The 16,834-nt window shown below is 41.4% G+C and overlaps 1 protein-coding gene across 1 annotated transcript in view; it reads right to left on the bottom strand.

The window, feature by feature from the left end:
• The window catches only part of STN1 (STN1 subunit of CST complex), a 69,683-nt gene that overhangs the window by 9,391 nt on the left and 43,458 nt on the right, over positions 1-16,834 (bottom strand). Inside the window, exons 6-8 of the mRNA XM_044662555.1 lie at positions 13,291-13,462; positions 6,849-6,962; positions 2,050-2,122 (exon numbers count right to left, since the gene is read on the bottom strand). Coding sequence (XP_044518490.1) covers positions 2,050-2,122; positions 6,849-6,962; positions 13,291-13,462 — 359 coding nt within the window. The remainder of the gene's footprint in view (positions 1-2,049; positions 2,123-6,848; positions 6,963-13,290; positions 13,463-16,834) is intronic.

Here is a 16,834-nt window from a genome sequence, read left to right on the forward strand (position 1 = left end):
TAGCTGGTGGCCGTATGTCAGCTCTTTTGAACATAGAACCATATACCTCTTAATCTCCAGGGAAATTTGTCTCATGCTGATAGTCTGGCCATTGTTCTTGTCTATGATTAAATCATCCCATTCAAAGTTCCAAAAATAACCTCAAAAGGAGGGTAAATATTTTCTTTTTAACTTAAACAAGCCTGATGCCTATGGCTGTGAATTCATAAGAGAATAAGAAGAAAAACAAGACATCAGAAAGCCCTGCACTAACAGGTCCCTTTGAGCTCCCTTTAAAGTACAATCATCCTGCCTGCCTGCCCGCACTGTGATCTCATGGGCTCTTCAAAGCTAAACAGGGCTGGGCACTGGAAAGACTAGGCTAAATCTCCATGCTCCTCCCCTCTGAGTCAGGCATGGGTGGATGTAAGGTACGGGAGGTGAAGTTTTCAAAGATGACTGAAAGCCAAGAGGGAAATGAGCCTCTGTCACCAAGGAGCCTTATACCAAGTCATTCTTCTAAGACAAATCATTTCCTCCCCATCAACATTTTGAGTAGAATTTGCACACAGTAGGTACTCGGTGCTAACAGAATAATTCTTCCCTTCCAAAATAGTGGCATGAAATGTCTCCTAAGTACCTCTCTACAGGTCTGATTTAAGGGAAAGATCGCATGTGAAATACTGCCCTCCCCACCCCCATTGGAGAGATTGCATCCCTCCCCCACAAAAAATCTATACCAAGAATTGTTGGGTGTTTCTGTCTGTTTCATGGGTTGCCATGGCTTCAAAAACATTCCAGCATCTAATGGTCAATAAGTCTCTGCTCTAGGCTGCTCTGTCAGAAGTTTTCTGTTTGGTAGAAGCTGCCAAGCCTTGTGCACCCACTTGTGTAGAGCAGCTTTCAAGAATACAAGGCAGCCTCCCACAATAAGGACACATTTAAGTGGTTTGTGAAATGACCATTTAAGATGGCCCGTTCAAGGCAAGGATTTAAAAGTAAGTAACTAAAACTTCTGGTAATTCCGAGAGCAAAGGCCGTCTGCCTACACTACAATTTGAGACTTTAACCACTAGAGGCTGACCTAACTCTATGAAAGTCAATGACTTTCAAGCCAATTCGCCTTCCAGTCTTTGATGAGAAGCATTGTGGTACAGTGGAATGAGTACTAGATTTGGAGATAGAGGATCAGGATTCAGATCCTGCCTCTGCCATTGATTATCTGTGCAACCTTGAGCAAACTGCTTAACTACTTTGGTAATTATTATAGAAAATGGGAAGGGGAAGGGATAGAGATTAGACTTAGATGGCCCTTCAAGTTGGCTGTTCCTTGCTAAGAATCATATTTAGTGTGTTAATAAGTTCCAGTCTAGTTTCATTTATTTCAAAATTTATATATGGGGAACTTAGCCTTAGCTCCAGAGACAAAAGAAATGGGGAATATGGGGAATAATGACAGAACTAGGAATCAAAAAGCCTTTGGAGTTCAAGGCATCTTAAATCAAGAGCTGAAAGAGACCTCAGGGGCCATCTAAGTCTAATCCCCATCCCCTCACTCCCACCCACCCCTCATTTTACATACTAATAGGACACCAAGGCCCAAAGAGGTAAAGCAATTTGTTCAGAGTGGCACAGAACCAGGATTTGAACCCTGGTCCTCTGTCTCCACATCCATTCTATGATACCACACAGCTTCCCATCAAGTCAGTGTTAAAAGGGCCACAGATGAGAGCTGAAAGGGACCTTAGAGCTATTCTCTTCCCACTTCTCCCCTACCATTTACTTGTAAAATATAAGCCCATTAAGGTTATAGATGTTACCTACTCTATCTAATCCACTGCCATCTTAGACTGAAAAAGTGGAGGTAGAGAGAAATCAAGAGACGGTCTCGTGATCATACAGCTTGGTAGTGTAAAGCTGAAACTAGAGCTCATACCTCCTTGCTGCTACACCACATTGTCTTCTGCTCCTTTATATATATATATACACACACACACACACACACATATATATCCATTGATGGGGAACGTTCCCTTTTGATGTCATCAAAGATCTATTTGTACAACTTACGCTTTGGTTTCTGGCAATCATCCTGAATGATTCTGAGGATTTTTTTGTGCAGTTCCTTATCTTGACTGGTCACCTAAAGAGGAATGTAGTGAAGGGGAAAGCTTAATATTTGAGCTGTGATATCTAAACCTCTAAATTAATATTTAGAATAGATTCCAAAGGAATTCCATTATCCTTCCAATGTTGACAACATGCTTTGAATACTAACCATATTCCCAAATCACTTCTAGCCCTATGACTTACTTGAACAATTGGGCTCACCATAACATAATGATATGTGTGTGTGTATGTACATATATATATATATATGAAACTTGTACTACATAGTTAACAAAATCTATCTATATGGCAACTTTTTTTATGAGCAGCTGATGAAAGTTTTCACTCATTTTCATATTTGGCCTTAACGTATTTATTTGAGGTAAGAGGAGACAATTTATAGAGGAAATCAGACTAGAGAAGTGTCAGGGTCGCATAATTAGTAACAGGGCTGGGATTAGAACTGACTTCTCTTGCCTAAAACTCAGAGAGTCAGAGCTAGAAGGGGCTCCAGTTCATCTTTCGCTTAGCTGTCAAAGTGACAGAGTGTAACTTTCAGCTCCCTCTATCCCTATTCAATAAATTTCTGTTACTCCTTATCACCTCCAAGATCCAGTACTCTGAGGTTCAAAGCCCTTCCTAAATTGGTCCCCTCTGATCTTTCCTATCTTCTTATACCTTACTCCCCTCCTTCCACATACACTGCAGTCCAGAAACTTTGGCCTCTTGGTTCGTTTCTGGAAAAAGCTACTTCACTGGCTATTTCTCACATCTGGTACCTCCCTCCTCACCTTTAACTAAGGCTTCTTTTAAGCTCCAGCTAAAATCCCACCTTGTACAGGAGTCCCTTCCCAATTCCCACTGATGCTAGTGCCTTTCCTTTATTGGCTTTCTTCAATTTATCCTGTAAATCTATTGTTTGTACATAGTTGATTGCATGTTGTCTCCTCTTTAGACAGTCAGCTCCTCAAGGACAAGGACTGGGTTTTGCTTTTCTTGGTATCCCTAGCCCAGAACCTGGCCCCCTAGTAGGCACTTCATAAATGCATGTGGACTGACTCTCCCAGGTTAGGGCTATTTCTTCTAGACTACAAAATCTTTTGCTTTTGGTAAGAAGAAGAAAGATGGCTAACAAAATACCAAGGAAACAAAAGAGTCCCAATGGGAAAGACCATAAAGTAAGCCCACAAATCAAGCAAGTCCTAAATGTACAGTTAGAAGGAATTTCAGCACTCCCCTATACCAAGCCATCCCTTGAACCCCTGCATGGAAGAGGATTCTCTACAGATTTGGCTCAAATAACACGTGAACATCAACTAAATGGCTCGTATCTGGACATACATCATATTGACTATGTTATCATTAGTTGGGAAAGCAGATGTCACTTCAGGTTTTTGCTCAGAGACAAGCCAGCACAGTGGAAAGAGCCCTGCAGGGGATCTGGGTCTCAGGCCCAGCCAATACTTCTTGGCTGGGAACCCTTTGGGAATTACTCACCTTCTCTGCCTCTTCATCCATCTGGGAGACTGTCCCAGCTACCTAACCAAGGCCTTCTCTAACTTTCATCTCACCACAATCCTTGTAGGATAACCACTATCTGCTAAAAGCCAAAAGCCTACATCCTGACCTCTGCTGGAGATATGCCAGAGCCCCATGCCATTCTATCCCCCGAACCTATTCTCCTCTTGGTGGGAATAACATGCCCTGCCATTACTGCCATCCCCAGGGTCCCCAAGGCCTTGTCATCTGCCTGCTACTTTTATAACTTAAGTGCTATCTGGCCTTTCTGTCTCTCATGAGCTGAACATGAACATGAATCTTTCTTTTATTTGTTGTCTACCCCAGTTAGAATGTGAATTCCTCATGAACAGGGATTCTATATTTCATATGCAGTAAGTGCTTAATAAATGCTTTTCCATTTCATAAAGTTATTATTACCCTATGATCATTCAGTTCAATAAGCAATTTGTTAAGTGCATCATTAATTATAATAGCATAGAAAATGCATCTATTTATTGTTCAGTCTTGACTTTAATAGTACTGGGAATTCCTGGTGTATAAACTACTTCCACCAGTAGAGAAAGGAAATTGTTTAATAACTTAACATCTAGGTGTTGTCTGGACCATTAAGAATGCTCACCAAATTTTTTTGCCATGATGACAGAGCCAATACATGTCAGAAGTCTGAATTCATTTCTTCCCGACTTCAAGGTTGACCTTCTAGTCATTAAACTATCATGTCTCTAATAAGGCTACCTAACATCTACCCTGAATGAAAAAGTGGTCTCCCCTATGAGAATGTAAGATCCTTCAGTAAAGGAGTTGTTTTCCCTTTTTCTTTGTATTCCCAGAGTTCAGCCACAGTTCTTGGCACATAACGTCTTTAATAATTTCCTGTTGATTGTCTGTTATAGAAAACAAATTACATTAAAATAAAATAATAGCAAAATTAAGTGACAGCAGAATGTAAATTCTTCAAAGACTGGTTGTTTTTGTTTTTGCAATCTTGCTGCCTAGCAAGGTACTCAGCAGACACTAAATAAGGACTGCTGAAATGAACCAGCAGTCATGAAAGGTGGCCTGGATTGAATGAAACTTACAGAATAGCCCAAAGACTTCTGGAATAAAACCACAAGCTAAAAACCTTCAAATCTTAAGCTCCAAGAGCTTAAGAGAAGTCATAGCAGGAACAGAGTCAGAAATGAGGATGATGCCGCCTATAGGAAATGAGCTCGAATCCCATCAATGATTCAGAGGGAGAAGTGGCACCAGCCCAGCCACACCCTGACTCCGGCACAAATTACCCACTTTGCCATTTCTCACAAGGAAGAGCTACTTCCGAACAGCTGCAGAGTTCAAAGAATATCAACAAAATAAGGATGACCACAGGAGCCTCTGTCTACTGAAGACTCCACAAGGGGCTACTACTGATTAAAGACTTAAAAAAAAAAAAAGGGTCAGCTTCTTAATTATCAAAACAGAAGGAGGAGGTTTGAAGCAACTAGGAGCATTTACCCCCCCACACCCTCCATGTTAGGAAAAGATCCTTTCCTTTCAGAGGTCGTAGTACATTCTGTTACATAATGTACCAGGCAGCAAGCACAGTGCAGTGGACAGACCATCTGATTTTGGAGACAGCTCTAAATCTATGATGCTATGTTCAAATTTTCAAAGTAAGCTACTTAAAATGATTCTTTTTAAAAATCTCTTTAAATTCAGGAATCACTAAAAGAAATTAGCACCTGGCAAATTTCCTATGAAAAAAGAATGACCTTTAGGAATTATTCCCCAGAAGAGGTCTTTGCCTTCTACCTAAATGAGAATATCTAGGTCAGCTGTCATGAGCTACCACTTTTCCCTGACCCCACACCATAAAAACCCTTCACATCATCCTCTAGTTTCTGTTTTGCTCCAGAGGGTTTTTTCCCTTGGCAAGACCAAAAACTCTGTTTGTGCTTTGATCCCATATTCTCTGTCTCCTCGAGGAGTTTGATCCTTTAATCATTCCCCCTGTCTTTCATTTTCAATTTTTTATGTGCTGGCTGCTTCTCTGTTGCCTACAAACATGCCCAGGTCATCCATATCCTTAAAGAAACCTTTAATTGAGCCTTGCAATCAGAGATAAAATCCCCTCTCTTCTCTTTCACAGCCAAACTTCTAGGGGAAAAAAAACCCCAACTACCTATACTCACTGCCAGCACTGTCTCACCTCCCACTTATCTCTCTTGTAGTCTGCCTTTCAACACCATCACTCAACAGGAACTGCTCTCTCAATACTATCAGTGTTTCCTAATTGCTAAATTAAACAGTCTTTTCTAAAATCCTCATCTTTCTTGACCTCTCTATAGCACCATATGCTATTAATTACCCCTTCTCCTCTTAGAAATGATTTCCTCTCTTAGTATTCCTCACTCTGCTCTCTCCTGCTTCTCTCTTCCTACCTGTTTGCACTCTCAGGCTCCTTTCCTGACCATCGTCAATATCATCCCACTTGCTACCTCTGGGTGTCCCCCAAAGCTTTGTCCTGGGCCCTCTTCTCTTGGAGAGCTTCCTTACCTTGATAGACTGAAGTGATATTCTTCTTTACACACCCTACTTCTAGCAAACTGTCCTTTATGTCCTCCCAAGATCATACCCCAGCTCATGGAATGTCCTCCCTTCTCACCTCCATAACTTCAAGGTTTTGATTGGCGGGGGACACTTCTTAGAGGAAGACTTATCCTAATCCCTTTGAGTGTCCTCTTTCCCTCTTCAAACTACCTTAGGATCATAAATTTAGAGCTGGAAGGGACATCAGAAATCACCTGATTCAACTGACACATTTTTCAGGTGAAGAAACTGAGGGGTAAAAAAGATTAGGCAAACTGTCCAAGGTCAGTTGCTGGGAATAAGTGGCAGAGGCAAGAATTAAACTTAAGCTTTCTGCCAGAAAATCCAGCATTGTTTCCACTGCACTGTGTACTTATCTGTTTAGATGGTGTATGCCTGGTAGAATGCCAGCTCTTTTCAGACAAGGTCTGTCTCATGTTTGTCCTTGTATTAGTAGAACCTTGCACACAGGGGATGCTTAGCCTTTACTGAATTCACTGCTTAACTGACTAAACTTCTTTTGTCTCCAGGAGAATCAGACCTGGGACAAAACAGGGATTCCATGTTAGTATGGCCCGAGTCTGGGTACTCTAGAAGTCAGGACCCAGTTGATGGCTGGTAAGGTTAGGTGCTGAAGTATTAGTACAAGGAGAGAGTTGCAGCTCTCTTACACAATACAGGTCATCCGTTTTCTGGAAGACGATTCCCTTTTTCCACAGTATTCGTATAGCTTCCTTAAATATGTTGTGAATTGCTTTGGAAGTTGGACCACTTTCTAAATTCACCTGTGGAGAGAGAATAATCAGAAAAACAAATAGTAAACAAACCTTGAGAGGAAAAATCCATTTTGTTGTTCTAGGAGAAACTCTCCTAAACCAACTGGTTTCTGAATTGGTCTGATGACATTTTTCTACACAGAGTCAAAAAATGATGGTGCCTGTCTATAGGGGAACTTGAACCAGGAAGGCTGGCAGGAGTGGTGTTTAAGGAGGGAAGACATTCTTCCAGAAGTGCATGACAAGATAATACTCTGAAACTTGGCAGTAGACCTTTTGTTTGCCAATCACCATGCAAAAACCCCAAGTTACTACCACTTCCTGCTAATTCCTATTTGCCAATGATAAAGACTTTACACTAGTCTCATCTCTAACACTTACTAGCTATATTTCCCAGTTCTCATCATACCATCCAGAGAGATCCAGAGCTAGAGGGGACCTTAGAGGTCATCTGGTCAGACTCTTCCCTCATTTTACAGAGAAAACTGAAGCCTGGAGAAGTTAGACAATTTAACTCAAAGTCAAAAGTGGCAGAGCTAGGATTTGAACCCAGATCCCCTGTCTCTGACTCCAGAACTCTTTCTGTTATATCAAGGTCTTTCAGGATCATAAATTCTGAGCTGAAAAGGGCCTTGGAGGTCACTTAGTCTGACTCTTTCATTTTAAAGATGAAAAAACTGAACCCAGAGGTTAATTGCCCTGCTCAAGGTCATTAAGATATAGATTCAAAACTAGTTGCTCTGATCTTAATGTTCCTTTTCCTTTGCACTATGACTTCCTCCCCTCATTTCCCCCAAATCTAAGATTCCTCATCTGTAAATAAAGAGACTATACTTGTATCACCTATCTCCTGGAGCTGTTGTGAAGACTGCATCTTGTGAACCTTACAGAGCGGTTCCTGCACAGGCTACATATCTCATAGTCATGAGCTGTGGCCATTTACCATAAGCTGCGGTGGCTACATGAACTCATCCTCCCAAGGGTCCCAGCAAATTGGACACGTATCTTGCCAATGCCGGCAATGCTTCCACTGAGGAATGGATGGGTCCAGAGCTGTAGAGGATCCTATCCAAGGCTGGGAGAGTGCTATGGGCAGGAAGGTGGCCAGGGGCAGGGCCCAGTGAGTGAAGGAGGACAGGAAAGAGAATGAGAAGAGCCTGGCAGAAAGTGGTCCATATTTCCCATTTCCCCTTTAATATCTCTGCTCTTTACCCTGTTTTTCAATATCTCTTCAGTTCAGCCAAGGAACAGTGTGGCAGAACAGGGAAATAGACCTGAAACCAGGAGAGACATGGATTCAAACTCTATCTCAGAACACAGACACATGCTTCCCTTTTCAGAGTCTTCTATGTGTGCTATGGGGCACCTACCTCCCAGGCTGTAATGAGGGTGCAGTCAGACAGTGTCTTGTCTATAAAGTGTTTTTTGTTTTTTAAACCCTTACCTTCCATCTTGGAATCAATACTGTGTATTGGCTCCAAGGCAGAAGAGTGGTAAAGGGTAGGCAATGGAGGTCAAGTGACTTGCCCAGGGTCACACAATTAGGAAGTGTCTGAGGTCATATTTGAACCTAAGACCTCCCAGGCTCTAGGTCTGGCTCTCCATCCACTGAGCAACCCAGTTGCCCCCTGTGAAGTGTTTTGCAAATCTTAAATCACCACATAAATGTCAGTTATGACTTCTTCTCCTTCTTCTTCTAGAGAAAAACTGGGTTCAAAACAAGCTTCTAACATGTCTTGGCTGTGTGTGTAACCAGGAACAAGTCATTTCACCTACTAGTACCTTGGACTTCCCTCTAAGACTCTCTGTCACAGAGGAAGGCCACTATGCATTCCTGTAGGTATTTTCTTACTTGGGAATCCCTCCCATTAAAAAAATCCCAGGGAGGCAGCTAATTGGCTTGGTGGACTGAAAGTCAGGTCTGAAGATAGAAGGTTCTGGGTTCAAATCTGGCCTTAGAGACTTCTTAGCTACGTGACCCCGGGCAAGTCATTTAACCCCCATTGCCTAGTTCTCCTGCTCTTCTGCCTTGGAACCAATATACAGTATCGATTCTAAGAAGGTTAAGGTTAAAAAAAAGTCCCAGATTCAGGTTTTGTAAAAACCACCATTCTCCAATTTTATCTTGAGAGCCATCCAAAGACCCCATTTTGTATTCCTGTGGCCTGGGTGTTTCTTCATGTAACTCAGCTATGAGCCACACAGTCAAATCAGAGAGCTCTGGGCCCCTCCCATATTCCAATTAAGAAGAGCCATTTCCTTCTGGTCATTCAGACGATGATACCCAGTTTTTTTCAACAACAGGAAAAGCTGCTGGCAAAGGAACTGTCTCTCAAGACTCCAACCAATTTTTAATATTAACAGGACAAACTCCCGAAGAAGTGCCCTCCTAAATCAGTTCAGTTTCAGGCCAAGGCTTCTAGGGTCAAGGAAAAGAATGAAGAAACTTTTGTAGGTGTGGCCTGCAAGGCAGCTCGGACAGAGCTGCAAAGGAAGGGCGGGAAGGAAGATTTCTGAAAGGTCACCAAACGCCACCCCAAGTGCACCCAGCCCAGAGAGCAGATGAAAGAAACTCCACCCTGCGGGGGATTTCTGTAGCTAATAAACATGATGGGGGTCCCGAAGCAGCAACTTGTACGAGGCTGACTTAGCCTAGAACTCCTCTATGAGTGAACTGATGCACTGGCACATTCTGTCTCCAGCCTGTTTAGAGGCTGTGTTTTCAGGCAGGAAAGAACAATCTGGTGCTGTCCCAGTGACATGGCTCAGAGTTCAGTGTTCCTGGTCACAAGTCCTATCATTCAGTGGGAGTTTGTAGCAAGCCTTTCCTTCATCTTCACAGATCCCTCTTACTCAGAAAGATCACAATGAACCGAAAGAATCATGTCTTTTATGGTGGTCACCAAAATTCTACACAGTACTAATTCAGTAACCCTTGACAAAAGTTCCCTTTAAGACTATGAATTCTATCGACAACACATATCAGTAACTGAGGCTGAAATCTCCTGATCAGAATTGGTAATACAATAACTACTTGGTACCTCTTAGAAAGCTAGATGATGTACACCAGGCAACGGGGCCTACTGCGTATAGGACTGGAGTCAGGAAATCCTAGATTCAAATTCTGCCTCTGACATTTATTAGCTAAATGATCACGGGTGGTCAAATTAACTTGTTTAGACCTTAGTTTCTTCGAAAAATAGGAGTAATAATTAAGTGTAATACTGACATTAAGTGCTCTGTGGGCTTTAAAGCATCATATTATTATTAATTATTATCAATTCATATAATATTATTAATAATATTACTACTATTACAGACAGTATATAAACTATGATTCCTAAGTGTGTGTGTGTATGTATATATGTATATATATATGCCCTAACCTTCTGATACTAGGTGTCAATTCTAAGGCAGAAAAGTGGTAAGGGTTAAGTAGTTGGGATTAAGTGACTTGCCCAGAGTCACACAGCTAGGCAGTGTACAAGGTCAACCTTAAACCCAGGTCCTCTCAATTCCAGGCCTGGCACTCTATTGTGCTACCTAGCTGTCTCCAGAAAGAAATTTTTTAAAAAACAATTTGAACCATGCTCATGGGGGCCCTGACAGAAAAGATTTTTGTAAACATTAACAGTGTTTCCGCTCCAACCTAGCCTTGCATGACCTAAACACATATTTGTCTGTCCTGATTATAAACAGCCCAGAGTCCAAAGCATCAGCAGCTTTCCAGTGAGTACAACAGCTGCATTCCTGTCCTGGACAAGAAGAGAAAGGCCAGTGGATGAGGTGTGGGACTCAGAAAACAATCCTACAAGAAAAAGCTGCCATTACATGAGGGGGACAACCCTTGCTCTGTGCCCATTAGTCCAGTTCAACAACTGAGTCTAGTATCCCCAAACATTAAAAGTTCTCATTCTCAAATAAATTGAATATTCTTCCACATGGCAAAGAATGGTTTTTAAAACTAATTAAAATGTGAACAGTCAACTAAGCAAATTCAGTTGATTTTATTTGTGCTTGGTATTAAACTTTAAAAATGTATATTATTATTTTTAAATGAAAAATAAGAAACAACCACTTTGTGAGCTGTGCTATCTACAGTGAGTTTGCTAGGAATGAGGCTCTCCTCCTTCCTTTGCCTCTAAACTCTAGGCTGTCACTAAGTCTTTGTGGAAAGCTCCCCTTTGTGCTGTAAAAGAAAAGAGGGGGAGATCTAGGGTTACATTAGACTTCACCACCAACCAGTGGCTTTATTTTTCAGGGACTCATTAAGCAGAATTTAATCACATTGGTCTCTCTAACTGGAGTAATATGAGGGGACAATTCATGAATGATTGAAAAACTGTTTTCTAAAGACAAAGAGGATCTACTTCGAATGCCAAATTTCCACTAGAGCACACTGCAATGGGCAGACACAGGGCAAAGTATAGCTTTAAAGACATCAACTCAGATCTCCCTACAGATCCTGTGGGAGAAAAGAGTCCCCTGGGTTTCAAAACATAAAAATTGAGTCTGATTGTAGCTCTTAGAAAAAAGCTAATTTCATCTGGAGGATATGATCTTCATATTCCCCTTCTGGCTACAAAAATTCACTTTTCAAGTGTTCCATCTTCTGTTCTAGGCACCAGAAGTTCTGGGAAGTCAATCAAGCCTCCTTGTAATGATTTAATTCAGTTGTTCAGTGTTCTGAGGCTTCCAGGATGACAGGATGAGAAGGTACCAGGGAGCAAGCACTTCTCCATCCCTTCAAAAAATCCCACAGAAGTGCTGAAAACAAACAAAAATTCCACAAATGGCAAGAAAAATGGAATTCTTCTTAGAGACACAAAGGAAATTAAAGAAAACCTTGTACAATGGAAAAATTCTGCAGTAGATATGAGGCTCTATTTGAAGGTAGGAAATGCATATGTATAATCTAATTATCTACAGAAAATTAATTTAGCAAGTACCTACTGCACGTGAGGCACTTAGGGCAAGGGGAAACAAAGATGAAATGAAAAACTTGTCCCAACTCAAGGAACTGCTATAGTACTAAGAGTTCTAGTTTGTAAACAGATACACACCCACCCAAACATTCCCCTATGCACACGCATGCACACACATGCAATAATTTGAGGAGATGGGAGAGAAAGCATTAACTACTGGTGGAATCAAGAATGACAGGCCCCTCCTTGGGAAGTAGCACAAGACCAAATTTGACCCAAGGAAGAGACTGTGTACTGTCCAGAAGTGGCAGTGAGGAAGGCATGTGAGCCAGGCATTTGAGATAGCTGTACCAAGTTACAGAGGCAGGAGCCTGAACACAGGACTCGGGGAACAGCTGACAATCTAGTTTGGCCAGAATGTAGAAAGCAAGAAGGGAAGAAATATGTAACAAGTGCCAGAGTAGGTGTACCAACTAAACTGATCCAAGAGAAAAGGGGAAAACCCCCAATAGAGGGACACAATAATTAACTTCAGACCCAAGTAGTTTTCTAGCAGAGATTTCTCTGAACCTCAGTTTCCTCATCTGTAAAATGAAGATAATCCCCTACACTTCATAGGGTTACTGTGAGGGAGGGAACACAGAGGGCTCAGAGTGCTGCAACACATCAGGTGGAATTGTATAGGAGAAGCAAAGTTAGGGTTATTTAAGATGTACAACCAGAAAAGTAGTACTGGGGTACAAATACAAGCAAAAAGAGAATTCCTGCCCTCAAGGAACTGACATCTGAATGAGGAAAGATGACACAGAAAAGAGCACTAAAGGCAGTAAAGAGGGATTTTTAAGAGGGGGGGCATGACTTTGAAGTCCAGAAAATCAAGACCAAGGCCAAGAGGGAATGAAGGCAGTACTAGTGCAGGGAATATCCACACTGATTAAATTAAGAGATCCATCAAAGTACATCATAGGTTTGTGATGAGGAAAGTAGTCTGTAAATTGCAAAGTGCCATATAAAAATCTAAGCTATTATTATTACTATCAGACTGATAACTACACACTCTATTCCATTTTGCCTTACTTGGAATCTACTGGGATTAAGAGTCCATTTCAATGGGCATCTAATTACTTTAATAGCAGGCACCTTAGAAAATCGTTAGCTTTTCTCCCTGCCCACACAGAATAAGCCAACTGGAATCAGACGAAAAACTAGTTGGTCCTCATCTCAGACTTTGCTGAGGCAGAAAGAGGCCCCACAACGCCACCCAGCTGGTTCTCCTCCCTCCTTGCAATTTGGTGAGTGAGCCCAGTCCCTGCAGGAGCACTGCAACACACAGACACAGACAGACAGACAGATACACACACCCATCACTAGTTTGTGGGTATGGCTCACAGCATTCTTTAGGAGGTACCCACCTGTTCAGAGCAGGAATTGTCAACAACAGGCTGAGTGACCAGAGCCATCAAAGACTCCACAGCTTCCAGCTCTTGTTGGTAAAAGGTTTGCACTTTGTTCTCAACAAGGAAGTCTTGGATTTTTTCACTCAGCAAATTTGTTTGACTAGAAGGGTCCAGGGTACCTGGATTGCTGCAGCAAGAGAATGAGTTTTAGAAAATCTCAGGAAAATGCCAAGAAAAATCTAAGACAATTTTGCTAGTTTTTTTTTCTATAGAACATATCTGCATTACTTATATGTATATAGTTTAAAAATAATAGTAAATGGGAACACTTAGATGGCTCAGTGGATAGCTTGATAGCATTTGCATTATGTCTTCCCATTGCTCATTATCTACCACAGACCTATGTGTATCCTCTGTGTAGATTACTTTAGACACCTTTTCTATTTTGCCTCGATTTCTCATTTTGCTTCCCTCAATTCTCTTAGACTGCCACACCCAAATTACACTGATTGATAGGTTTTAAATTAGAAATCTCTATTCATAATGATTTTTTTCGGTTTCGTGCCCATTTGTATATATCTCTCCATATCATCTAACGAAGGTGTTTGTACTTTTTGCATGTGTGATTGCAGCAAGTATCTGTATGTTTTTCTTGATTATATCTATTTGATTCATTATTTCTAGCCCACTTTGAATTATAAAATGTTTTTCTATTATCTCTTTGATTACTGGGTTTTGAAAAATCAATTTGTTGCTTATATCTACAAAAATGAATCACGTGCCTGATCTTCCCACACAAGTAGCATCGGGGTGCTGATTTTGATTTTGGGGTGCTGTTGGCAGGTTGTCTAAACTGGTTTCTACTCGTTTGAAGTGCAAAATTCTTCACCTCTTCGATTTCTTTCTCCCGTCTCGACTTTTTCAATTGCCTCTTCAAGTCTGCTATGATCTCATCTTTCTCATTGTCAGATTGCCTAGCCATTCTCACTTCTTTCTGTTTGGAATCATGTATATATGCTGCATGATTCCTAATATCCTCCAGTGGTAATGATTCCCACTGTGGACAACTTTGCCTGAAGTAATTTTGTATCGGGATTGAGGTTCCCTTTACAAATTGTCTCCTTATATGATCGATCATATCCTGGGAATGAGTATTTCTAAGTCCTAATATCGTTTCAGCAGCTTCAATAACTCTGTCTAGAAAACTGCTCGGGTGCTCTTCTTCCCCTTGCCTCAGGTTTTCAAATTTTTGCCATGCATTTGGCCTTTTTGCAAAATTTCTCATTGCTTCGATAAGATCAGCCTTGCATCTTAACAAGTATCTCATGTTGGCGTGTTGAGTGAAATCTAGATCTTGATGTACTAACGGCCATGATTCTAAATTTGGGTTCGTCCTAGTTTCAGTCAGGAATTTTTCCTTTTCCGAGGGAGTGTAAAATTCCCCCAAAAGAAATTCGACATCGTCGAAACTAGGGTTAAAAAATGTGAACACCCGCTTTAATTCTTTTAGACTTTTGTAAGGTTTTTTTGTAGAATTTGGGAAAACGGCGTTTTAAAACCTCCATTATCACTAGGAGTGAATGCCTTGTATGTTTTGACATGCACCACCCCCTCTCCAGGTTGCACAATAGTCCTGTCTACTATTGGTAGGACAGAGACCACTGCATTCTGTATTGGTTGATCTTTCTCTGTTTCCTTTTTCCCAAAAAATTTTGATTCTACGATTTCAAGTTGTAAGATGGTATGCTTATCGAGTTCATTCCCTTCACGTAATCGCCTCAACACTTGGAACAGTAGTTTTATGTTCTCAACTAGTTCCTTGTTATCATTTTCTTGTTTTGAATCAGATGCCTTATAACAGTTAACAGATGAGTCAGGACCGCTTTTAAAATTGCCAAAAAATGCCACAGAGCCAGAACAATTGCCACTGCTGTTGGAATGAAGCATATGCATTCAGCTAAAGTGAATGAAAACCATTTATAATAGTCGTAGATTTCAATTAATTGTTGTATCATGTTTGGTACTTTTACCAGCCAAAATGCACACATTCCCTGCATAAAAGACCAAATAAGCAGCGATAGACTGCTTAATATAAAAATCAATCTTGTGCAATTCATTTTCTTTTCTTTTCTTCAGAAGATAGGTTTCGTATGACTTGGCTTGCTAGATGTTTTGGTTCCCAGCTGATCGGTGACCCAGCCTGGAGAGACCTAGACAGAACCGAGCGGGCTACCAGAAGGAAGGCGGAGATGCCAGAGGTGGTGAGGTGCCGCCAGATTGGGGGACTGAACACTCGCTGCACTTTTCAGGTGAATTACGAAGACCAATGAGAGGAGAGCACCCCCAAAGCTGCCCAAGAAAAGCACCGTCCTGCCGATTTCACGTTCGGTTTAGAAACGATTTCACTTGGTCTCCATTTTCACCGAGCAGAAAGAAACTCTAGAGATGGGCAGCAGCCAGCCCCTTCCTATCCCCGAAAGTGGCACGAAGAAAAAGAAAAAGCGGAAGGCCCGAATGACTGATTCCTTGCCCGAGAGGTTTGAAGATTTGTACAGACTGACCTCCGAGCTGCTTGGGGAAGCCAGGCCTAGAGATGAGAGGTTCAATTCCGGCCTCAGATATTTCCTAGTTGTGTGACTAGGCAAGTCACTTAAACTCACTTTCCTAGCCCTTGCCACTCTTTTGTTTTGGAACCAATACTTAGTATCGAATCCAAGATGGAAAATAAGGGTTTTCATAAAAAATAAATAAATGAAAAACAGTCCTTTAAATGAATATACAATGATTTTAACTCCAAAAATGAGCAATTGAAAAGTAAAGGATTCCATTCAAGACCTAAAATCAGGGACAAGTTCTTGAAACAACCTTGAAGCTACCCTGACAAAAGTATTTCCTTTCTTGAAAGCTCAATATTGGCTCTTAAGCTTGCAATTTAGTGATTCGCCTGTAAAGTGATTTGTCTTGATTTCCATTACTTTACATATCAGGAACCAGTGTGGCACAGTAGATAGCTGGTTTGAGAGTCTGGAAAATCTGAGTTCAAGTTCTACCTCTGATGTCCTGACCATGTGACCCTGATGAAGTTAACTTCTGAGGACTTGAGGAGGCAGACCAGATGTTACAGACTGTGCAAGAGCAGCATGGCACAGTGGAAAGAGGCACCTGCATCCAGCCTCTGACACCCAGCACCAGGAGGACCTGGGAAAATCACTTGATCCCTCAGTGCTCTAGGCCAGAGGTGTCAATATGCAGCCAGTGGCTCCCTACACTTCAGAGGGCTGCCAGAACCAGATTAAAATGTAATTGGCAAAGAAGGAGTCCTACCAAATTCCTTTTATGACACAAATATGGTACTGATTCTAAAGCCAGAGAGATCAAAAACAGAGAAAGAAAACTACAGACCAATCTCCCTAATGAACATAGACGCAAAAATCTTAAATAGAATACTAGCAAAGAGACTCCAGCAAGTAATTAAGAAGATCATCCACCATGATCAGGTGGGATTTATACCAGGAATGCAAGGTTGGTTCAACATTAGGAAAACCATCCACATAATTGA

Source organism: Gracilinanus agilis, chromosome 2, assembly GCF_016433145.1.
Source record: "Gracilinanus agilis isolate LMUSP501 chromosome 2, AgileGrace, whole genome shotgun sequence".
In the NCBI taxonomy this organism is placed as follows: Eukaryota; Metazoa; Chordata; class Mammalia; order Didelphimorphia; family Didelphidae; genus Gracilinanus; species Gracilinanus agilis.